The sequence below is a fragment of the Thermobia domestica genome, chromosome 13 (assembly GCF_964235325.1).
Source record: "Thermobia domestica chromosome 13, izTheDome1.hap1.1, whole genome shotgun sequence".
In the NCBI taxonomy this organism is placed as follows: Eukaryota; Metazoa; Arthropoda; class Insecta; order Zygentoma; family Lepismatidae; genus Thermobia; species Thermobia domestica.
The window spans coordinates 3,916,030-3,943,302 of record NC_137466.1 but is presented as its reverse complement, the minus strand read 5'-3'; the positions used below and the strand labels follow the sequence as shown (position 1 = coordinate 3,943,302).

The window sequence follows — 27,273 nt, the reverse complement described above, 5'->3', positions numbered from 1 at the left end:
TAAGACTAAACCAGAAATTAAAAAGAAATTAGAGAAGTTATGTTACGATTACGCAGATGTTTTTGCGTGGCGAGAAAATGAATTAGGAAGAGTCAAGGGAGTAGAACATAAGATAGAGTTGGAAACGGAAGTTCCGTTTCGACGTCAACAGTATCCAATACCTATAGCTATGAAAGATAAAGTTAAAGAACAGATAAACATTTTACTCGAACAAAACATCATCGAGGAGAGTAATAGCTCGTATAACTCACCGATGTTATTCGTAAAAAAGCCAAATGGATCTATTAGAGCCTGTCTGGATTGTAGACTGCTGAATCGGCACGTAAAGTTCCATTCCGTGGCGTTGCCGCCTATACATCAAATTCTTACATGTATGGGTGGTCACAAATTCTTTAGTGTGTTGGACATTAAGAGTGCTTATCATACGGTATCAATTTCTAAGGAATCTAGGAAGTATACAGCATTCAATATTCCTGGCGTAGGGGCGTATCAATACTCTAAACTCCCAATGGGTTACATTCAATAGCCCGCTATATATACAAAAATCATGGCAATGACATTAGCTAACGTTCATCCGGAGGCGGTGTCATATTACATGGATGATGTATTCCTCTATGTAAACAATCAGGAGAAGATGGTATCTGTATTACACTCAGTTTTTCAAAGACTAAGAAAATATGGTTTAAAGTTATCGGTAGAAAAATGTCACTTCATGGAAGAAAAGGTAATGGCATTAGGTCACATTGTGAGCGAAGCTGGTTACGAAATAAGTCCTAAAGTGATTCAGGCAATAAGAGCTTGTAAACCACCTACAAGCGCGAAAGAGCTTAAGTCATTCCTTGGGTTGACTAATTATGTGCGGAAGTTTTGTAAAAACTACGCGGAAATGTCATCTAATTTCCAACAATTATTAAGAAAAAAACATAAATTTGTGTGGACGGAAGAACACCAACTTAGTTTTGAAAAATTAAAGGAAGCGTTGATGAATGCACCTTTATTAGCACCTTTCCGTGAAAATCTGGAAACTAGAGTGTATACGGATGCATCTACAAAATCAATAGGGGCTGTACTTATGCAAAAACAATTGAATGGAGAGTGGACACCTATAGCGTATTATAGCAGAGTGTTGAGACCAAACGAAACACGAAGACATATAGTGGAACTAGAAATTTTGGCCGTGGTGAGTGCCTTTAAAGCATTCAACTACTATTTGTACAATAAAGAATTTGAGTTATACACTGATTGCAGGTGGATAAAATACCTTCAAACAACGCCAAAATTATCACCGAAACTGTTAAGGTACAGTTTAGAGATGGCACAATATCAGTACACGCCAGTGCATTGTCCAGGAGAGAAAGACCTTAGCGATGTATTATCAAGAAACACGAATATCCAACCAACCGATGAAGACATCGATTTAGATGCGTTACCAGTAAAGACAGAGGACCTTGAAGTCAACATCACGTTCGACGAAGATGTGGACGTAGCTGAGTTGCAACGGAAAGATTCTTTCTTCGGTTCAATAATGAAGGCTATAGAACATCCGGAAGAAGCAGATGAAAAAGCGGAAAAGCAGGCACGCTGGTATGAAATTAAGGACGGAAAACTTTTCAGAACTCAAAAGATGGCTAATGGAAAGAAATTTCTATTATGCATTCCTTTTTCTTTGAGGGAACAAGTTTTCAAGAACTTGCATTGTTCGATATACGGAGGAGGACATTATTCCTACACGAAGTGCTATAATCGAGCATTAAAATCCATCTATTTCCCAAATATGAAAAGATTTTTCCAAGAGAAGGTCAGCCAGTGCATCAGTTGCCAAATACAGAAACGTAAAGCTGGTAGGACACCACTGCATCCACAAACATACCCGAGTTATATGCCATTCCAGCATGTAACTATGGATGAGATTGGGCCGTTTAAAAGATCGAAAAATCACAGGAATAAATATGTTATTGTATTCGTTGACAGTGCTACTCGATACGTAATTGCAAGAGCAGTTCCTGCTATAACTTCAGAAATTATAGCAGAAGCAATTTTTGAAGAATTAATTACAAAGCATGGGATTCCTGAGGTTCTTGCGATGGACCGGCATAGCACACACCGGAGCCGAGTGATGGAAGAGATGGCTGAACGGTTTGGTATGCGGTTAAATTTTGCCAATACAGATGCCCACTATAATATCGGAACATCGGAGAGAGCTATCGGGTCAATCCAACAAATTATGAAGCACTATATAGACCGTGAGTTTACAAACTGGGACGAGATCTTACCTTCAATTGTGTTTACCATGAATACACAGATTCATGACGGAACAAAACACTCGCCATATTATTTGCTTACAGGGCGTGAACCCAGAACGTTCTTGGAACATGATCTGGACATACCGTGTGAGTATGTAGAAAACGAAGAGCGAATAAGAAATGTAAAGGAAGCAAGCAAGGTCGCGTACCAGAATTTGGAGAAGCGGTTTAAATCCCAAAAGAAGCAAATTGAGAAGAAGTTCTCTCAACCAAACTTCGACGTAGGACAAAAAGTTTGGATTCGTGAAATGCCAAGAGCAGGCATTCCAGCTTGTTTTGGAAAACGATATAACATTCGAGGAGTAATAGTGCAAAAGTTGAATAATAACTCATATAAGGTGAAATATGAGACTAAGAAAGGACAAGAGAAGACGGATTCCGTTGACATAAGACGTTTAAAACCATTTGTAAGTGCAAATGAGGAAGATTCGGATAGACAAGAGGAAGAGTCGGATTTAGACAGTGATGTCTAATAATAAAAAAAAACAACGCGTGAAAAACCAAGAAGTTTTAAAACTCAAAGGACTACATCACGAAAAGTTAAAATGAATTTGCAACAAGAAAACACGAATAAGTTTTTAGTAGACAAGTTTAATATTTTTTTTGTTAGGTATCTGTATACAACATGTTTTTATCAGTGAAACAGCGAGGTGGACCGCTGTTTATCAACAAAAGTCCGTGTCCCGAAATCAAAGTAAATGTTGATTTCCATCTGAAAATCCCTTAACTGGTAAAAATATATTGTTTACAGAGCGTAAAGTGACTAGGAAATTAGAGAATTTTTTTTTAAATTAGAGATATCTAGTAAATATATTTAAATTGTTAAATAATCCAAGGTACACATACAAAGTAAACTAAAATAAATAAAAACATAAGTATTAAATAAATAAGAGATATAGAAATAATTGAAATAAATAAGTTAAATTCAGATAGTAATTTGCCATAATCTGCGAAACTTGTTTGTTCATCTTGTACAGGAGAGAGTAAATAAAATAGTAAATAGCATTTTAAATAATGAGTTAACATATCATATATTATCTAATGCTGATGTTAAAAAGTTAATTAATTTTCATGATGTATTGAAAAATACTATTTATAGGTCAGACATTGGAATGTTTTACCAAATGTCTAGCGTATATTTAGTAAAATACCATTACGAAGAAAATAATGTTGATTTAATAATAAAGACTCCGATAATATATGATACTAGTATTTCAATAATGTATGACGTAACATCAATGGGCTACTTAATAAATAATACAAGAATATTTTATGAATTACCGGAAGCAGTCTATTTGGCTGAAGGTAAATTTCATTCATTGGATAAAAGTAAATGCGAATTTAAAAGTTTTCTATATTTTTGTGAAAGCATATCTATGGATCGTGAATCGAAATGTTTGAATAATATCGTTTTAAATAATTCTCTAGAAGGATGCCAGCAGAATTCTGAAAAATTTTTGGGGAATGTGATATTCAGATATACACACGCTGGTGTGATGTATTCTTCTGTTGAAGAAGCGTACATGACAAAAGTGGGTGTACATCAAGAAATTACTTCAACAAAACTTGATCAAACTAGAGCTAAATCAAATTTCATAAACTATGATAAATTTGATAACATAATAATTGGAGAGCTGGTAATTCCATCCAAACGGATAATTCAGATTCAGAATAAACATATTAAATTGATCGGTAATTGGACTGAGAGACAAATAAATTTCACCTTGGATACGCAAGAGCTAAATAGTTTAACTGAGAAATTGTTAAAATTGAAAGTCGATACTTCGATCCCAGAACTACATCTAAAAACAGACTATATCATGTATGTAATTTGTGGAGTAATAATATCATTAATTTTGACAACAATATTGTTATTAGTACTGTATTGTAAGCTATATAGAGCAATACGGAAGTATAAAATTCAAAATCAGGAATCATAATAATAATAATAATAATAATAATAATAATAATAATAATAATAATAATCATCATCATCAAAAAGTAGTAATAAAGTAAGCGAAGTATGTGAATCAATATCGTATGTGCCTTGGGTTATGAAAAAAAAAAGTTTTACATTTTTGGATATGAAGAAGAATGGAGTTTATTTGAAAAAAAATCTAAGTTGCAATAAAACCTGAAAAGGAACATTGGATTAACATTTAAAACAATTGGTAATATGTAGACATACTTACCTACAGCATGAAGTAGTTGTGAGTTGAAAAGCCTTTGGTTATGTCATCCTAGATAAAACTAGGATTGGTCTAGTTGAGTTGGTGAAACGATTAAGTCGTTGAATAAAAAATGGTTACGCAGTACTAATACGGCAAAACTCTTTGTTTTGGTAGAAAAAGAAGCAATAGAAAATAAGCATAGATAATAGATCATCATATATAAGAATAGATACAAGCATGTAAATAGATAATAGCTAAGTTAAATAACAACAGATTATTAGTGAAATCAGTAGCTTCAAGCTATAGAAAACAAAAACAAAAAGAAGAAAAATAGAAAGAATTGTCTATTAGTAAAGCTAGATAAATAGACAAATCATAGATAAAGTAGATGCTAGTGTTATAAACTAGTTCAAGTAAGCTTACAAATCTACAATAAGAAGTCGTTAAAAGTACGAAAAAGTGTAAAAAGTCGTTAAAAGAAGTAAATAGTTTGAATAGAAAAGTAGGAAAATCATAGATAATAGACGAGTAATAGTCGGAAACAGAATACAATCATAATGCATCATGTCTATAATCATCATTAAGTTATATATAAGCACATTATTTTGTTAAAATTCATTTTCTAAATTCACGTTTTTTTTAAAATGAGAGAAGAATTATTGATTTATTATTATTATCGAATGATCAATTGGCATATAGATTATTTGTATAATAATAAGTTATTGTATCCAGTTTATGAATATCTTCAGTATTCATGTGAATACAATAGTCAGTTTGGTAGTTTTCTGTTTTCTAAAACATACTACTCGCGGAATACCGACGGGAAGCATGTTGCTCGCTTCTCGCGCGAGCGAGAAAGGATTCGTTGCTAAGGGGCGTGACTTACGAGAAGATGGCCGCCGTCTAAGCAACAAGCCACTCCCACTGAGGACGAGTTTCTCTCATTCACAATGTTTTTGATGCTTTATGAATGATTTCTAAGTACAGAGAAGGTTGGAATGTTAAAATAAGATAGATTGAACATCAATAAAGATAATTGTACCTACAAACAACGTTAAAACTAGCAACAAAGTGTATTTAACAACAGAAATATGCACGAAAATGTAGGATTTTACGACTTTGAAAAAAAAAATGACAATAACAGCGTCAAACGAGTGAAAATGTAACAAGGATAGCATTTTTGTATCCGAATAGGTTACATAACAATTAGAACACTAGTCATTATTTAGAATATGCATCGATTATGCATTTTATAGAGAATAATGAACGATTAATGAACATTAATACTAGGCCTATGCTGGAAATGTGAATATATTGTTCAGAAGAGAGTCATAGACCGCGATATAGTTATATTAGTTTTAAGAAAAATAAAAACGCGATTTCACACTTAGTTATCTATATTTACAGGTATTATGGAAAAGAAGTTTACCGTACTTTAACAGTCTTAGTACTAGCAACGTCTATAATTATTATTTATTTAATTATTAAATTACGTAGATTTAGTAGAAAGAAAAGACAGGAAAGAAGTGTAGAGAATAAAAAGGTATATGACGATATTAGTAACATAGAAAACTGCGGATTATTTCCAATCTATGCAGAAGTAGATAAAAACCACACTAAAAAGCACACTATTTGCACAAAACAAAATGCAGATCACTATCTCAAGCAAGAGAGGAACCACAAGGTAACTTGAACACTGTTGCTATGCACTGCACCAAAACCAAAGAGGGATGTATCACAAATCACGAATTATTCGATTTTGAAGCGGAAAAAACGGATAAACATTTAGTCACAAACTTGAAACACGAAAAATTGTACATTCGTCCATGCGACGTAGTAATTTTGTGAACAATTTTCCGAAATTTTCACGAAAAGTGCGGAGCACGTATTCGAAGTTAACTTTAACCATCGAAGCAACGCGGCAAACAGGATAAGACGTGGAGATTTTCAAGATCAGTGTCAAAAACGTTGCTGACACAACATTTTGCGGAAGGAAGTGCATCAGAGTTGCTAACTCTACAGATAGCAAACTTACCATAAGTGAAGTGAATAATATTTTCAATTTTTATTTTTGTGTTCTAAAAAACATGCAACGCCAAGATACGTTGTTTATTAGTGTATTAGTGGTTTATAACAACATAACAACATAACATATATATTATATAGCGTATAATGAAGTGCATCATATTTATGAAAAGCATCAGTGATAGGGACACTGATACTAGTGGAAAATGTGCGGAGATAATAAACACTGAGTTGAACTTTGCGACTGAATACAGTGGAAGTTTCCAAGAACGAGAGCGAGAAAATATATGTATGTGCAGTTCCGAGCACAGGAAATGCAGCACAATTACAAGTAGTAATATATATAACTCAATAGATGGCAGGAGCCCATACTTTTATGAGGACTCTTGACAAGAATTTTTTTAAAAAGAAAATAATGAATGTAAATAAATTATGTTTTTATGATTTCTTTTAAATGTGATAAATGAAATATAAAGATATATACAGGGTGATGGATGAATATACTTAATTATTTTTACGGTCAATTTCAGGGAAGAAATTGAGTCGAGAACGGAGTTCTCTCATTTTAAAGGAAGGGCATGTTGATACATGTCATTGATATTATTCAGAAAGATATTATTTTTGGTAAAGGAAGTATATTTAATTAATCGAATATTAAGAAACTCAATGTTATCATGTAACGTAAACACGTGTGTGTGTGTTTATGTGTTGACATCAATGTTTTGTGTGTATGTAATGAATGTTATGTTTCGCTACGGCTAGACGCTTGGTCGTCAGTTCGTAAGCTATTGTAATTTGTATTTGTAATGTTTTTGAATTGTCATCAGATTGTCACATTGTAACATTGACACATTTTGACTGTGATATAATCGTTGAGTTCGCAAAAATTTGTGAGTCTGAGAATTTGATCACGATGTAATTCGGGTGAAACTAACGTTTTACCAATAGCTGAGATATACAGAAAGTCAACGACAATGAATTCCAGGATGTCTGGAATCTTAGTATAAAACCTCATGGTTTTTAGAGATTGAGATCAGAAGGCGAGGATCAGTTTACGAGATCTGTCTCAAGGATCAGTCTAAGAGAGTCATCGTACGTTAAATATTCATATAGTTACTTATGTCACAGTAGTTACTTCTCTGTGATTCTAAGTCCAAGATTAGATCAGGAGATCTAATCGTTCAGCAAACCATTATAGTGGATAATGGTACACAATAGTCAGCCATTCTAGACTATTGACATCAAGATAGATATCGTCCAGAACATCGACATCAGTTCCAGTCATCAGTTGTATAAAGGTACGTGTATCTCAGCTATGTTCGAGTTATTCGTGGTTAACTTCTTAGCTGCTTAAAGATATGTGATCTTGCGTTTATACTCAGTCAACGATCAATCACAATAGTACACAAGCTTTAATGAAATACAGAATTTTATTTCGAAGTCAATTAATGTGGTTTCTTCCCGTCATCCTGTACCTACTCATTCTAGATGGTGAGTAGCAGCGATCTTCGACCGTCATTTAACATTTCATCCCCATGCTATATAGGCACGACGGTGGAAGGTTGTTAATATATATATATATATATATATATATATATATATATATATATATATATATATATATATATATATAATTCAATATATGGCTTACATCCACTATTTTGAACCTGAGACAAAACGGATTTGAAAACAATAGAGAACACACCTCATCTCCTCCCGTAAAATACTAAGTGTGAATGTTCGGAGTAACGTGATGGTAAAGGTATTATGTAACTAAGTGCATTCTTGTGTGATGTAATTGACTCAAGCAAGCGGTGATACTATTGAGAGCTATTAAGATTTTAAGTGGAAAAATAATGTGAGATCGTCGTGAAGCTCTACATAAAATGGTTGTGGTACACCAAGACAACAATAAAGTCCATACTGGGAAGAAATAAAATATTTCAGCAAATTTAGTACCGTACCCTAAAAACATTTTTCTATTTCCTACTTAAAATAATAATAATAATAATAATAATAATAATAATAATAATAATAATAATAATAATAATAATAATAATAATAATAATAGCTGCGTTCTGGTAGTGATGAAGAAGGTATTAAGTCTGATAGTGATTTTCTGGACACTAGAACTCCGTATTTATTTACAGGCTTATGAAAATCTTACGGATCGATGGAAGAAGTGATTTGCGCTAAGGAGAAATCACATTTGAGATATACACCGTACAGGAAAGGTTTTACAGCTGTACACCTTCTTATTTTTGGATAAATTAGAAAGCAGTCCATTGCCTTCCTATAATATATATACTATAAAAGTGTACGGGGAGAATAACTGAAAAATTTTTTAAAAAAAACAGCATCGAGTGGGATTCGAATCAATTTCACAAATTTTGCATCAATACAGAAAATAGACTACTTAACACGCATGGCTATCGGAAAAACTGGAGAACGCCCCGTCAGTTGCATTGATAAAGAAAGAACTCCTTAACTACCCTTGTTCTTATGACGATCTTTGTTTTTCTTCGAGAAGTGTGTGTGTTTTCTTTTTAGAAAAAGGAAAAAAGTTTGCTGCATTAATGCTAAGGTTCTGTTTTGTACTGGAAGTATCGTTATTAGAAGTAACAAAAAAGGAACTGAGAATTTCAAACAGCAAACTGCAAACTGTTTTCAGAAGTCTTGTTTCTTTTTTCATTCCTTCCCCTCCTCTAGCTCAGAATGCGTTGTTGCCAAACTTACAATCTTAAGGGACTTAGAAAAAATCGGGCGTGCAATTATATCTTGGCCATTCTCCTGTTTCATATATTTCATTGCATAGTCGCAACAATTCTATGCTTGAGGGAAGTAACAATTTATCTCTTGTGATTCATTGCTGGAAATAAATATATTTAGAGATGATGAACCTTAATTTTCAAAGACAATTTTACAAATGTTTCCATTAATATCGCAAAAGGTACTTGTTTTGCTGAAAATGGGTGTCTTAAAAATAATTTTCATGCATATCCAATCCAAACGTTAACATTGGTTGGCTAGAAAATTCATGAGTACCGGATAAAATTTTATTATTTATTCAACGCTAAATATGATTGTAAAATATTCAATAAAATACAACACTCTGTATAAGAGGGTTTCCTTAAGTTAATTCATGGATAGCACATTATGTTACGTTGAGACTGATTGAATAATTCTGACCATTTTCAGACCAAATTCTACGGCGATATCTGTCACTTTCAGGCTCTTTTAGCCTAGCACATTTTCTAGAGAACGCAGTTATCAGTGAATAATAATAATAAAAATAATATAAAATATCTAAGAACGTACACATGTCATCAACACTTTATTGGACTGAATCATCTCTATTCAAAATGAAGTAATAAAAAAGTCCACATCTGATCTGGTGTGGGATCTATCTAAAAAATAGGGGAAAAAACCTCTTCGACATTAATTTCCATATAGTGTGAACGTAAAGGCAGGAATAGTGATATAGAAAAGAATAATCACTTTCGTTATAAACCCGTTTTACGTGTATAATTAAATATCTCCAAGTGCTATCAGTACTATTAACTGACTAATTTTTGTTCAATTCATTTTGCATTTCCAGCATCTTCAAAAAGTGGGTTACTCCACGTATTGCGAAACAACAACATATATTGAAACTCTATGTTATAATAATTAAACCGAATGTAATAGATCTCCTGCATTCGGTTGCAGTGGACAAATAAGGCCGAAGGGTCAACCTACTCTTTAGATTCAACTCTGAAACAACACGAAGGAATGTTCTCAAACTAGTATAGCTTTCGATCCAAGAACATCAGAATTGAAACTGGACATTATATATAATTGTTCTACTTTCGTATAAAATAATGGTGCCGATGGAAACTATTCCCTTGACACTGATTCCGTATATCCATATTATTTAATTTGAATTGATATGATATAATCTAATATCTAATGCTATTCAACATATAGCTAGTAGAATATTATATTGTTCTACCGTAGATATTATTATTATTATTATTATTATTATTATTATTATTATTATTACTGCCTTATCGTTCTAAATATAAGATAAATATTAGCTATTAACATAAATAGTTCAAAGCAAGTCGAAATATTTATGGTATTCAATTCTCACTTATGTTATCAGCCCTACAATTTACTTTGGCCAAAACCCCGCAAAATCGACAAAATGGTCCTGCGAGTAGGCATCGTCAAGGAAGAGTCTGCGAAAAACTGAACTGTTATTCAATACCTCTGTAACAAGCATATGATTCAAAACAATCAATCTTGATATAGGTGAATCGTTGAGTAATCCTTCAACTTGTAATGCAAATGCGAGAAATTGGTTTGCAGATTTTCAAAAGTGCCAGACGTTCAGTGATGATGAACTTAACTTAGGTATTCTATCAACAGTACTGACAAAGAAAATGTTGGCGACATCCATGACATGGTATTAAATAATGGATAACCTTTAGCATTTCTATTCTGACCACGTTCGTATTTTACACTGGTACAAAAAACGTTTCTGTCACTAGGACAGAACAAATTCTCTCTGGAAGATAATTTGGCCCTGAATCCAGATCAAATTGCAGAATGTCTGCATCAGACTCAGTTTGCATGTGTTAGTGTTTTTTTTTTTTTTGTGCATGCCTATGGAAGCTCACGAATTATATGTATTTTCCATAAAAACATTGTCTCAAAACAATAGTTTTCATCGGGAAAAGAAGATTCCATCAAATGGCAGATTGCTCAGATTTCTTGTCACTCCTTATCACGTTTTCTGGAGACACTTTTACCTGTAACTCCTCACTGTGACAAACACGGTTTCATAGAAGATGGTAAAGTTGTTAAACTGGGGCATTGCACACTCTTCTTTGTTTTCGATGTGACTCCAGCTATTTTTGTTAGACAAAAATAATTGTCTGATGTGTGATCCGTTGATTCCTGCCATATCATGGGAACAGAGAGCAGCACATGTCTTGATTCTTTTCCTTAGCCTGTCAGAAGTAAAACACATGTAAGGCAGCATATTTTGGGAGCCCAGTTTCTCTTTCGGTCGCCACCCGAAATAAAGTTCGTAGCACTTCTTTATGAGCGGGGTCAATTGTTCTTTTTATGACTTGAGAGTCACATCTCCACAGATATAACACAGGTATTTGCACTATTTGCACAGGTACAAGGTACTTTCTTCTTATGAATGTAAACGACACGCATTTTTTTTCTCAAACTAGAACAACAAGCAACCAGTCCCCACCCTATCATAACTTACAATGCTGACAGACAGGTGGCAAGAATTACAAAGTAATTTTATGTGGTTGATATGACTCGTCAGCAATATTTTCAAACGTCACTAATTGTCTTAACCTCAGAGGCATGTATTGGAATTTCATGCATTTTCCTTGATTTCATCTCACTTTGTATCAACTTTATTTCAATCAATAAATCCTTAAGTTACTGAAATTCAGCCGTTGCAGAATACTGGGCCAGATGAACAAAAATTGACTTCACTTTCTAATTAAGCATCCTCGATTTTCCTCCGAACACTATTCAGATTCCTTCTGACAAAACTTTGTTGACCAGAGTTATCAAATGTATGAATGTGGAACACATTTCAGTGTTCTTATATTATACACTCCTTCTGCACTTATATTTCAGTGTTCTTTCCAAGTATATTTTCATCCTCTCTCTCTCCTCGGAATTGAAAATTCATCATGGAACAGAGTTAATATATTTCAAACAGTTTCCAAATTTTGGTCTCAACACATTTTATTTCTTTTTTCCGGGAGAAACTGTTCACAAACAAAATATGAACTACTGCTCACTTGTGAGCATTTGATATATAATTTTTAATAGAAAATATATAATAAGGATTTGGCAAAATTTGTAATTTAGGGTGACTTACATCAATCACTTCTAAACTGAAACAAAACTAATTTGACAGCAGTAGAGACACACCTTATCTCCCCTCTGTAAATACTTACGTAACATTGTTCAGCGTAATGTGAGAATCAGTGATTTATACAACTGCCAGGGCATTCTAATGATAGACTCTCTAGCGAACCGTGATATGTGACTGAAGTATACTCTTGAGAAATACCCATTCACTTAAGTGGAAATATAAAGAATATGATAATCGAGGAGAGCTTATTATTGTCTTTCAGATTCATAAATACAACATAGCATTAATAGTTGTAACAACAAACTGAGATTAGGCCTATCACCAAATTTAGCACCTCAACTGTTTGTTTCTGTTCCCTAGGTTAATAATAATAATAATGAACTATGATATAGTAGTAATGTAGAAGTTTTCGTAACATCTAATAATCCTGAACCCCGGATTTATTTTCGGGTTTACGATAATATTATGGTAGATGAAAAATGATATGCACTGTGGTGTTATAATATTGGGATATATATAGAAGAGGATTTACTCCTTTGCGACTTCTTATTTTTGGACAGGATCGAAAGTTGTCGATCACCGATGCAATACATATATTTTCAAAGTGTATAGCATGAATAGCTGAAAAGATGCAGAATATAAGTACCAGAATTTCGCATTGCATTCGAATCAAATTAAAAGAATTGAATGTCCTAAATAAATAGAAGTTAACACGCATGAATATCGAAATGATTGCAAAGTTTTGCTTCTGTTATATGAATAGATGTCGGATTCCTTAACAACTCACTTGTTTCATTTTAAAGAATTTTGTGGTTGAATAGCTTTCGAGGTCTAACTATAACAACCTTTTCGTTATTTACGAAGGTGATATTTTGTTCTAAAACTATAATTAAATTCGGGAACGAAAGAGGAGCTGATTACTTAAAGAACGAATTGTTAACTGTGTTTGGGAATATAGTGATTTTTTTTCTTATAACCTCTATTAATATTACATCGGATGCGCGGTTGCCAAACTGACAATTTTAACCCCTACAGTGCGTAACTTTCAGATGCGAACTGCTGTAAAAAGTGTAGTTTTTTTTTTTTGAGAACTTTGGATGTTGATTCTAAATCTGTTTCAAAATCACTTAGATCAGAATCACTAATTAATAACTCTTCCTCGATGTCAGCATTGTTGAAATATCGTTTTGAAGACATTACTGTACTCTCTGCTCTCAAACAAAACAAAGAATGAAAACTATATTTGACGAAGCCCAAACTCTATTTTAATTTCTTTCTTTTTCCTCTTCTTTTTTTAATTAAGCAACAATTGCAACCACCTGAGCGCAAACTCGCTAAATATTGTCCGGATAACATTATTCATACTATGGGCAAGTATATTAGCCATACGCAATACAAAATAGCCAAAACAAAATGAAAGCGCATATATACACCATCCGCACAGCAGGTGCGTTTTGAAGACACGAGTTAACTCGCCACCCACACTGAAGGAGTTAAGCGAGTTAGAAAATTTCATACGCATACGGCATTATTTGAATATTTGTTCATAAGTAGCGTTTGTTCTCAAAATATTTATTTTTATTTTGCACTGTGTATTAAAATATTATTTATTTTTTATTGTTACAAAATAAATAAAAATATATTTAAAGAGTAGTGAAATAGGAACCAAGACAACATGATAAGTTATCAATTACCGTTGAGTTCATTTCTCTATTGGTTGTCTTAACCTAGATTTTTGAGTATTTCAAACTGTGGACCATCTGTAATTTCTATGGATGACTATAGTTTAAAAGCTTTTGATTCGTATTTTCGGGTGTAGAATTACATCTGTTTTGGTATATTACATTTCAATATCTCTTTTCATTTAAGAAAAAAGAGATGTTAGAAAGAAAGAAAGAAAGATGTTAGTTTTTGTATCATTTATTACTAGTCTGCCTCCATAAAGTACTTGAGGGGTCAAGGTGGTTCCGTGGTAGAGGGCTTATATTTGTTGTGTGAGGTATCTGATTCGATCCCCGGCAAATTATATTTAGGTGTGCAACATTGGTTTGGCTGTGTGCATGCGTCTTCTCTGTAGTTTCGTTTCTTCCCACATTCTCATTCCACCAAATCTTCCATCATCAGCCACTTGATCATCGTCTCCCTCAGCTTAACGAGTACAATCAACTCAAAAGGTTTCCTTTATTTCAAAATAGTTGAACTAATGCATATTGAGTAACAAATAATAATAACAATATAAATTTAATGAAATTTATGCTATTTCCCTACCCTGTGTTAAAATGTGTGTGTGAACACCGAGAATGTATTTACTGGAAGTGTATTTAGGACATACGGGACCTCCTTGTGCTCTATTATAGAACTACGATGAAAAATATTAATTGTAATTAGAAATATAGCAATTATTGTTATGAACTACAAAATATATATGTAGTTCATAATCTATCCTATATGTTACTAAAGATAAATAAAACAATATTTTGCATTACTGATATGCGCTGTTATGAAATTCAGATTAAGGAACGTCGTATAAAGGTTGAGACATTACTGAATTACCTAAAGTGAAAATTGTGTGTGTCGTAGTTATAATTTACCAATACATATTTAGAAACACATAAAAATATATTCATTATATATTGATATTAAATAAATTTTGAAAGCAGATATTTATCTTTAAAATATCTGAATATTTTCTACGGGTGATATATTTGGAAATAAAATAAATGGTATTTAAATACATTCACTTAGTTTATCATTCTAATTTTTAAATTTATTGTCAAGGATGAATTTACGTTTAACTTTAACAGCTTTAATTATTAAATTATCTTTTCGTCTTTTGTAGGAAAGTACGAGTACTGCAACGTTGAAGGACTGGCATGTATTTCACGTTTGAAACGTAAGTATAGTAAATTACTGTAAAAGATAACTAACGTAATTACCATTAGAACTATCAAATTCATTATTTTCAATGCTCAACTTTTGTAAAGTTTATCTATTCCAATATCCTTTTATTACATCTGTTTTCTTGCTTTCTTTCTTTCGTTCCTGTTTGTATTAACTGAAACATTTCTTAAAAATCATTTTCCATAGATCCAATAATTTCAAGATGTTCTTATTCTCACTATGTATGCTTTAATCTAAATGCTTTTGTTGAAAGCTAAGTACTGGAAACTAATTCACTCCTGTTCTACATTCAAATTTGCACAAAAGTAACACACTTCAATAAACTGTAAAGTCTAGCCTCGAATCCCTCACGAGAAAGGTGACAGAACGCGAAATCTGTCATTTTTGTGTTTATACACTCTAATTCTGGACAGAGCTCCTTAGTGGTTCAGCGGTTAGCGTACGCGCCTTTTGCGTGGGAGACCAGGGTTCGATTCCCGGCGGGAGCTCATGTGGTTCAGATTTAACGTTAATCAGTAGTTCCACATCTCATATAGCCTGGCTGCTGAACGGGACGTTAAACTCAAAATCAACAACTCTAATTTTGGGATATTTTTAAAGATGTGTTTACAACACTTTTGCACATAAAAGAACCAGACCTCACGATCATAAAATAACTTTAAAACAACTCAACAGTTATGTCATTTTTCTCGCAAGGAGTACGGGCTTGGATTTTAAGGTTTATCGAATTGTGCCACTTTTGTTGAGAAGATGCGATATGTATTCTACATTTGAAGACGTTAACAGGAAAAGATGCAAACCAGTGCACTATACCTCCTAATTCCAATTCAGAAATCTTATCGAACAGTTATAAAGAATGGTTTTAAAGAGACGTTGTAACAAAATTCAATAAGTATTCAATAAGTATTCATAAGTGTTTTCAAAAGGATACTGACTACAAGATAAAGTAAAATTATTGAGTTTTACATTGCGAAATTTACAATTACATGTGCAAGGCACACCTTGCTGTATTTCTTATAATTTGTGTATTTTAGTAATAAATAATTAGCAGATTAGGACGTACCATGCCTGGTTAATAATTTAGTTGTGTATATATTGTATATATATAGTCTACGTTAATATGTACTTATTCATATTTTTTATTTTTTTGTAAATTTCTTGTATTCAATTTAGTGAAATTACTATAGATGGAAACACTTCTCAGGGGAACGTGAAACGTAGTTTGAATTAGGAGAAGGAATTTTCTTGGGTGAGGTAAACTCATAGTCCCCGCTATCCGTAAGAGATTCCTTAATCGATAATTGCTCAAGAGCTATAAAAAGAGGCGGATTTTCAAGTTAAGGCATTCTGAAGGGAATCCTCCAAAGTGATGGAGTCGCGTTTTTCGTCTTTATGTTTCTCAGAATAAGAGGAACAGTTTTCGCTAGATATATCTTTGGGTGAATTATTGTCTAACTTATAAATGTTGGTTTTAATTTCGAGCGAGGATAGGGTTCGTAAATTAAAGGGAATAATGAGTTGGATAACTCAGATTTAAGGAGTTTTTGGAAGGGATCCCGAAATCTAATTAGCGTGTGTATTTCTGGATAGTTGAATATGGATTATTGTATAATTAATGTGCGAGGAGAAGTGTGTAGGGAAATTAAAGAATATTTTATTCAGGACTAAAGATTTAGTGTCGGACATTTTGTTCTTGCGTTTATTACAGAACGACGATAAAATTAAGGTTAAGTAAACTAAGTGGTGTTCACAGGGTAATTAAATGGGTACCCGACTATTAATTGATCGAAGATTCATTTAAGGATCTTAAACTTAGTTTGAAGCGGAGTCTTGAAACATAGACGAAGCTGATAGAGTTTCCTACCACTTGATTTAACCTCGGATCCAGTTTACGGGTCCAAATTAACCTTACCGAAACCTACACTATCTTTAATAATTAGCTAGTTTTTTGCCAGTGAAGCAGTTCATATAAGAAGTTGTTTCACGCTTAGGGCAACTAGGTGAAGCATACTATAAGTAATTAGTACAGCTGATAGAAAAAATTAAGGAGTAGATTTGTCAGCTTGTAAGAGAACGCGAGGCAAATCACTCCACTGACCAATTTCTAATTAGAGATTACTACATATATTCTAGAGCAGTTCAAATTAAGAATTTAGATAGGAATGTTCTGAGTGGGAGCATTTAGAGAAGAAATAGACAACTTATTCTTTTATTGAACCAATTAAACTTTCTTAATAATTTATCCAATAAATATTAATTATAAAAAGAAGGACTATGTTTTGTAATTTAAAAAGATCGTTCCCGGAAAAGGATGAATCTTCTCGAGTAGCTTTATCCTAGATGAGGTTAATTAAATTTTAAAAATGAGAGGAAGGAAAAATAGGGAAAATAAGAAAGAAGTATTGCACATGTATTAAGTTATAGGGTATAAGAGTGTCTAAAAATATCAACAAAATCACGAAGTCGAACCTAAGAATATTGTATAATAAAAAACCTAACACTTTCACTTACATGAAAAGTAAGGTACACAAGTGGCTTTCAACTTTAATATTAATGTCCCCAGAGGACGTTCTTTTTCCAGAAGAGGGCACTGGAGTAAAACTAAACGATTGGCGCAGTTTGACATTTGAAGATATCTGAGATTTCTTTTCTTTTTATTGCATAAAAGGTATTATGAATTTCATAAGTCATTAAGGGTATGATATATTTTTTCTATCATCACCAGCTACGAACGGGCACGAGTCCAGTCAAATGTAATTTTCTCAGGTCGAGTTCCGAGTCCAGTCCAGTTTGGTAAATTACTTGCTCGTTTAGCTCGTTTTAACTGGTTTTGAAACCATGACCTGATTAGACTGAAAAGCGAAACCTGAGAAACGAAAGCAGTAATGTGTATTACTTTTAATGTTGTTTACGAGTGGATACATTGCTCGCGTCTTGTCTCGTCTCGATAGCAAGGCCACAATAGATTTTTATAACGACATAGTCTAAAATGTCATGAGAACAATATAAATATATACTGTAATTCTTACCATCAAGGCTGAAACGTGCACGGTCGAAGTTTTTAGCCCAAGCAGAAGTCTAACCCGCGTGGTGATGTCAACCGGCTCGGCTCAGATCAACTGAGAGGACAGCTCGATCCGGTTCGGTTGAGATGATAGTTTAAGCCAGTTTGGTTGGAATGAGCCATCGAATCGTCTCAAATGAGCTGATGGCTCCAGTAGTCTCGGTTGGCATTCGATGTGGTCAGCTCAATTCGGTTCGGCTCAGGTGAGCCATCAACTCGAGCCGGCTCGCTTCAGGTAAGCTATCAATTCAGTAGACCTGACATGTTAACGTTTTTTCTGAGCTCGGCTCTCTGGTGAAGAAGCTGTGAGCCGACTCATTTAAACCGATCGCAGCATTAGAGTCTGCGCAGATAATTCAAAATGATAAAGTGGATCTAGTTTGTGTGTTTGCTAGAATTCAGATGTCGCTTTATTGAAGTGAATATATATATGGCTCAATGTATTTGCTTGTATTTGGGCCCTTGTTAAAGAAATTCTTTCTTCGGCTGTGAAGAAGACTATTACGAAACTATGTTCTTGTACAGTCAGGTGTGAATTTCTACCTCGATAAGTTTCTTGTAAACTGTATTGAAGAACTAATGGATAGAAGCTGTGATTAGTAGGTCTCGTTGGTTCAGGTGGGTGGGGCCATTTGTCCGTTACCCGTCCTTTGGGTATGACTCTGGTACTCTATATCGCCTCCTTAACTTTGAGAGGTTTTTGCGCACACAGAAAATCAACCGGGAAAAAATAATAAATTTGCTTCTTCTGCTTGTTGCAACCGAGGGAAGAAAACTTGTCGAGAACAGACCTGGAACCGCACACATAGAAGGCAAGTATATTCATAATTTTGCAGGAAAGAGATAGCAAGAAAAACATTGCTCCCAGTTAAAAATTCCTTAACGTAACAGTTAATTTTTACTATAGATCTACATACATTACTCAATTTATAGATACAAACGCATATAGAGGTAACAAATGCATTCAGCAAGAAATGATGTCAACGCAATAATAATAGAGAAATTAAGTGGCGGATTTAGCCCAACGCCAGGGTGACCTAGGCCTAACCAGTTTTTTGAGTGACAAAAATAATTGGCTATTTATTATATGTATTTGAAAGATTGTAGTGTACTCATATCTATCATAGTCTGGATTCTTGCTGCACCCTGCTTTTTACCGTCTAGATCCGCCACAGGAGAAACCTATAGGAGAGAATCGATAGATCTTAGGTTTACCTGTTTATCCCTCATCTGCTTCATGCTTTATTATATTTATGAAAGGGCAGCAACGTGATAATGTTAGAATAGCGGCAGGTTGAAGAGCTCAGACCTACATAATGTGAAACAAAGACCGAGTTTGTTTGCTCTATGGTCATTATTTTCTATTTACGACAGATCTCTTGTGGGATAGAAGAGACCGAAAACTGAGTAGGAAAAAGGAAGGGAAAGACAGCGAAACATTCTTTTGACAATTTTCCTTCCTCGCATTTTCTCCCTAGCAGGATACCTTGAAGGAGTAAAATATAGTATCTATATAGTTCATTGACATCACTAAAAAAACTCTGAGTGTTGCACAACATTTATGAGTATATTCTCATACATTACAGAAAACATGTAGACCATAGTACAAGAAATTGTTTTTTTTTTTTTTTTGTACACGAACGAAAAATCTCTAGATTTATACATACATTTTTAGATATAATAACCTGTTATATGCGCTTCTGCAAACAGCGGTTATAGGAAAAAGTTCCTTTCTCTAAAAACCGACTAGTTATGTTTTACAACATGCTGTTTGTAACAATGTCTATAGTCATGTATTTCGTATTTTGTGAATGCATATCGGTATATCGGACAAAATATTCTTTGTATTTTGTCTTTGGTACGTTTGTATGAAGCGGTGAAAGTACCATATTTGTGTATAGAGGTAGGATTGGGCGACAAATAGCCAAGAGAAAGATGGGGAAAGAAAATACTCGTAAGAAAGTCTAAGCAGCGGCTTAGTTGGTTTCTAAGAAAATGAAATTAAATATTTGAGTTTTACTTTCCCGGTTTATACCAACTAGCCTAAAGGACACGTTGATGATGAGAAATGAAGTAAATGTTGGAATGAAGAAAGTAGGAGGAAACGGAAGAACCTCAAGAAACCAGATGCACACAGTGTTTGCCCACCAGAAAGTTCACTTGTCGCGAGTTGGGATCGTACTAACGAGCCGTGCACCAGACGTGAACGATCTACCACTCAACCACCGAAGTCCACCTAGTTAATTTGTCCAGCGAGCCTATAATATTTTTTCTGATAATAATACGTAGTGTTTGACACGAACTTTGAATATGGCATACGTAGCGTTTGCCATGAATCTATTGCATATTTCAATAGATTCTATAAAATGAAAGAGCTTTATAGTCTTTTTTCAGAACTAAAGTTGTTAAGAATATCTAGAATAATATGTAAATGATTGTTTATAATACAGAAGATGAAGAGATGAAGCATACGAATTAATCTTTAAATATTAGAATCGACAAGTGTTATAAAAGAAGAATGCTGTTTAAACATTGCATTTGTATAAAAAGAAGAAACAAAGTACCTAAATCAAATACCAACAAGTTTATTAAGTGCATGTGCTTAGTCGTGGTTTATACACTTGTTAGTATGTGGTTATTTTGTTTGCATTTGGGAGTTTATAAATATTATTACCATCTCTTAGGAATAGTATTAAAGTATTATAATGAAAACGAAATCAAATAAAATAGGCAGAAATGTTATTTAGGAATTGTGGAAGTTATGGAAGAAGTAATTGCTTAAGTGCATGTTAAACTATTACGGGAAAAAAATAATCAATTTCAAATTCAATGTAAAAATACATGTTTCTAAATAGTGTATGAACCGGAACAGAAATGTGATATGTGTGAAACACGAGTGTTAGGTATTGAAGAAACATTTTGTTTGAAACAAAGCACTATAGTAGATATTAAACATGTGGCAGTGTATTGTCAAGTATAGCTAGGTGAATAAACGGAAAATCAAAGTTTGAGCAGGTAATAAAAACAATTTAGCCAGTAAAATTGATCGTGTTATTCAGTTATTAGATTTCCTTTAAGGTACCGTTGATTGCTACAAATATTGTAGTAATTCAGAGTTTTTAAATGTGCCTCAAGACGGTCAATCCAAGCAGTTTGCTGATCTTAGAAGTTCAAATGATGTTGGTACCTTAACTAACGTTGATCACTACTGAAACACAAGTTGCTACAATTCAACATCAACGTAAATGTTTAACATCCATGCCAATGTTCAAGAAATTGAAATATAGTAGCAACGTCAAACAGGAACCAACTAGCAATTTGAGTAGTTGGCCTAATATCTCGCCTGATTATGATAGTGTATATAATAATCGAAGGGATAATATTTCAGTAAAAAATTGCATTGGCAATAATAATTCTGAAACGTAAGTAAACATGAAATAAAAGTGAAGTATCGTAGCAATAGTAACATTACAATTACTACTTAGATCGAGAAAAGTGGGGTCATCGGACTGACTGTTTATGAGTCATTCCAAATTATTTGCTTTCGTGAAGTCAAAATACTGCGTCATAATTCTAGAGTTTATACAGAAAAGTTTTACATTACATTAATTGAAGTATTTACATATTTTAAATTTCCAGTATTTACATACGTTAGATTTCGTAACGCAATGTACAGCTGAACATTAATTCATTGGCAGAATAGACGCTTTAATTAATACGGTGGTTTTGCCCTTGCACCCAAAAACCAAAGAACAATTTGAAAATGTCAGATAGTTGTAGCAAAGTTGAGAGAGTTAATTCTAAAATACAATTCGAAAACATACGTTTCTCTTTAACAAGTTGTTGCGAATAAGTATAATCATATACAGGAATTGAACAGTTTGTAACCGGCCCTTTTGTCTTCAAGGTTGAATTTACGGAAATATTTTCAAAAGCTCTTGTTTATATTACCAGCACCTTTGTTACACAAAATTATGAGTGTTCTCGAAAACAATAAACCACTAATCTCTTTTGCGGGAAACATTGTAAATCAGATTTAGTATGTAGACAACAAGCTGAAGAAAAATAAAATTATCCGTAGATAATATAATAATAACGATAACAATGTAGGTAAAAAACATGAAAAATAGAGGTACAAACTAAAGTAGAATATACAAAAAATACATAAACGAGGAAATAAACCTAAAGAATATTTTTAACCAAGGCAAGATAGTGATAGTAGTCATCGTTCTTACAACACGCATACAATAAGAACGTAGATTTTGTTAACTAATGGAGAACTGGTAGTAAGAGGACATAAGATACCTCATCCTTTCCCTCAACATATTTCCAATACCTAAAACCATTGTACTACCATGGTAGATATCAATCATCTTAGCCGTACCGATAATGAAATCACCACATTCACTCACTTTCTTATTTCGAACACCACTGGCATTCTTCAAAATCCACCATCACCATCTCGTCCTGTCTCTCAAATGATATCCGACATCGGCATCACTTCTAATACACTTGCTTCGCATTGCACCGTAGATGTGCTTGCACTTCTTGGCAGCGATCACGCATGTATTAGGCTGACGTATCGCCATATTCATGCCTCTCACTCTACCAATGCAGTACCTCTTCGGCCAACTTTTCGCTTCGACAAAGCCAATTGCGACAAGTACCTTGACTATATTTCTGAGTCATTACCTCATCTGCAACCTTCAGCGACAGAAGACCTGTTATCTGACAGTATTAATACAATTAACTCAAGTATCACTCATGCATCAGAACTTTACATTCCATCAAATTGCTCCACACCGTATAAACCAAGTCCTCCACCACAATATTCACCTTTGATTTGACCTTCTCGTCAATTGTATCAAGAATACATACATACTAGAAATCCTGATACTATTCATCATCACACCCAGCTATACCGTACCCATCGAAACTAAATGAAGGCTTGAAAAATGAAATAATGGGTCAGAACGTGTAATAATCCTAATAAAACCAGCACATCCCAGGAAATTTTGGAAAATGGTTTTATGCCTTGTGTGGCAAATATAACAAGCCGCATTATCCACTTCTTCACAATAATGCTCCGCTCAAAATTGACGAAGAGGAAGCAAACTTTGGTTTTTGGTTACTTGCAGGGCATCTTTACACCTCTGCCTTCTAACGATTTTATCAATGCACATCCTGTTAACAGCACCAATCTTGCATCTCATGACTTACAGCCTAACGTCTCTCACACGTTATCAAATCATCCATTCAGAGCCTCCATCACTACCGATGAAATCATTCTGTTGTAAATCGCAAGCGAAATTCAGTCTCTCGCTTTGACATTACGTATACGCATATCAAAGAAGGTCCTCCATTATTATTGAATCTGCTCGCCATCATCTACACATTTATTCTTCAGACAAGCTTCTTTCCAACAGACTTGAAAACTTCAAAATCTCTAATGTTTCTAAAGCCCAATAAACCTCTAACAGACACATCCTCCTACCTCCCGATTCAGTTACCAAATACTTTCAGTAAAATTGGAGAACGTATCATTGTTAAGCGGCACCATCCTTATCTCAAAATTAAAAACATAGTTCTTACTCACCAAGCAAGCTTCCGAACTTCCAGTCCATCAACGATCAACTCCATCGCCTCACCAATCTTATCATAACTCACACAATTCCATCAAATCTTCTTGCCTTCTACTATTTGACTTGCAGAAAGTGTTTCACAAGATATGGCACCTTGAAGCTCTTTACAAGCTTATTCACCTTAAGTTTCCCAATATTTACGTTCATTTTATATATCACTTTCTGGTCTGTCGTCTTTCTCACGTCTCCATTAACAATCAACTGTCTCACCCTATATTTTTCTTCAGTCTGCTGTACCTCAGAGTTCTGCTTTATCTCTGTTGTACATCATGTTTCTCACCGATTTTCCTTTGCTTCCCCTGAGATTTATTTATTTCAATATGAAGACGATACTGCTTTTCTAGCTTTGGGTAACACTATTTGGTAAATTAATCAGCATCTGCAAGAGATCATTAACCACTTCACTTGTTTGCGTACCAAGTGGAATCTCTCTAATAATGCAGCGAAAACCCAAGCTATCACTTTCATTCTACCTCACAAACGCTCAAACGTCCACTGAAACCCGTCCTTTCTCCTACTTCAGGTTCACGACACTCCCATCATTCCAACCGGAACAGTCACCTATTTAGGCACCATTTATGACACTCACGTAACCAGGAAAGCTCACTTGCAGCACACCGCAGCCAAAGCTCACTAACGACTAAACCTTCTGAAGCGCCTCACTGTTACGACCTGAGGACTCCACCCGACGATAGTTCTTAATACATACAAAGCATTTACGTATTCAGTTCTCACATACGGCTTCCCCGCCTGGACTTCTGAATCCGCTTTTTTTTACGAAAAGCTGCGAATTCACGAACGCCATGGTTTCCGCATCGCCTACCGTATTCAGCTACCCAGCCCCACCAGATAACTTTATGAACTCATCAAATTCCCTAGCATCACATATCATGTCGAGTCTCTCCAACAGAAATTCATCTCCGACCGCTACAGCTCTCAGCATCCATTACTCATGGTCAGAATATGTTATCATGAACTTTATCGTGTCCGTCCTAGATATGCTTACTCTCCACTTTCTTTCCTTTTCACACTTTACTGCCACACTCTGTCTCTCGATCATCCTGATCGTTTTCTGTTACGAGACTATCAACTTCATACCCATTTACCTCGCATTTTCCCATCATTTACTCCACAATGATACCTATTGTCCCATCCTCTTCATCAGCCTAGAGATGCCCCTAGGCAGAAGATAACACTCATTCGTCTTACTAACAACCCCATTTTTCACTATATTCAGTTGATCGATACGCCACATGTTTACCATATATATGCATTCATATCAAATAATAATTTTCAATTTTTTCATGTTGCTCTCACCGTGAAATTATTATTATATATTTTCTATGTGATATTTATTGATATTGGCATTATATATAAAATTCTAACGCACTTAGTTTTTCTACTCCTGTGGAATGCATAGCGTTAAGAGAAAATGTTAAATGATAAATTTGAGGACGTTTTTATCAAAATTCGATAGAGCAATATTTGAGAAACGGAGGTATGCTTTATTCTGATACATGTTTTCTACGACACCAATCGAGCTGTGAAATCAGAATTGACAAATATCGCAATGTGCCATGTGTATAGAATACTAAATTATGAACGTTTCGTCAGAACTCGATAGAGGTTATGTATAATAAGAACAAAAATGCAATTGTAAAAACAAATGTTTTGTGCTCTATCGAATTTTGAAAAATGCTCCTCAATTGAATGGGAAAAATAAATTTTTGACGACTAACTGAGAATAATATAATACCCAAATGATAATATTAGACTACATTGAACATCAGAAACTCATATTAAAATTGTAAATGAAAGTGTGAGATTCGTTGTCTGTTTCTGGAGTTTCCGTCTCATTACTTAGTTTACGTTTTCTAGAATAAGGTATTATATTATTATCTGTTCACATATATGAACCTGCACTGCATATGCCGCTGCAGATTATTACGGTAAACGAAAAAAAAAAATATGTGACAGGTAAGGTTAATGTTGCCTTGAAATACAACGTTAGTGTTTGGAATTAGAACACTGTTTATATCTAACTTGAATATTAAATGCTGTTTAGGTCTGAAATGAGTTACTTAGCCAATGCGACTCTTAATTTTTCTAAAAGTGAAGTCACTTTTAATGACGGAAATGAAGTTATTGGCCGTACAATGGTCAAGAAAGACTCACTTAAGGTGTAAGCGTAATTTAGCTTGTCAAAATATAATACAGAACATTGAAATAGTGATAATTATAGTCTAATTGCGGAACTAATTGAAACTTTTCACATTTTCCATGTCCCAATACAAAGAATTTAAAATTGCAAAAGAAAGTTGAAAGTGAATCGATCATTAATTTCGCAGAAGAAAATATCGGATATATAGAATATAGAAATAATCCTGAAACATTCAGAATAAAGATTTGAGTGCCAATCAAGCAGCAGAGGTAATTATGGATTACAAATTACAGCTACAAATACATTTTTTTTCGGTTTCTATAAAAAAAAACAAGAAAGTATTGGAATTAATACATAAATTACTTCTTTAGATACAAATGATGTAGCCACTATAAATTACATTTTTTGAAAAATGTATGTGAGAAATATAATTTGTAAACAGTAAACAAAAACAAAAAAATTGAACTATTATTGAAATATCAAAATATATTTCATGAATAACCGTAAAATACGTTTCAGGATTCAGCATAATTAGATACTAATAAACCAATTGTCAAAAGTCAGTACACTCTTTATTATCAGTATCATTATCATAAACAAATACGAATAGATTAATTATGACGTAATGTAAGACTCTGTTTCAATACCTAGCCATGCTTATTTTCTGTGTACGTTAAAGATCCAGATAGATGGAGATAATATAGAAATTAACAAATATGTTAAACTGGAACAAACTAAAGTAAATAGAACTCGTGATTAGCTTTTAAATATCAAGTAACTAAAGTTGCAAGTTCGATTGACTTCTTTGCGGTTTCAACAAAATTAAAATTACCTGAAGAATATGAAGTTTAATGGAATGTATGTCAACATATCACTTTCGAATACACCAACGGGTGAGTTAGTGTTATTCTAGATTTGAAAAAATATTTTAGACTATGCCTTGTACAATAAAATATTATGTTCATGACTTAAGTATCTCGAGTATATATTTTGTATTATAACATAAAGTTTACATCATTTTTCACAAAATATTTTGACGTACCTGACTGCAAATGTATCAAAATCTTAAATTCGAAAAAAAAATCCCTTATTTTTTTCATTTGTTGTACT

General features: G+C 33.7%; 1 protein-coding gene across 1 annotated transcript; it reads left to right on the top strand.

Annotated features, from left to right (window-relative positions):
• Positions 1-982: 982 nt before the first annotated feature.
• Positions 983-2,776, top strand: LOC145669091 (uncharacterized). The gene is made up of 2 exons (XM_081737441.1): positions 983-1,584; positions 1,972-2,776. The coding sequence occupies exons 1-2, from the start codon at positions 983-985 to the stop codon at positions 2,774-2,776; spliced, it is 1,407 nt and encodes a 468-aa protein (XP_081593567.1).
• Positions 2,777-27,273: the final 24,497 nt, after the last annotated feature.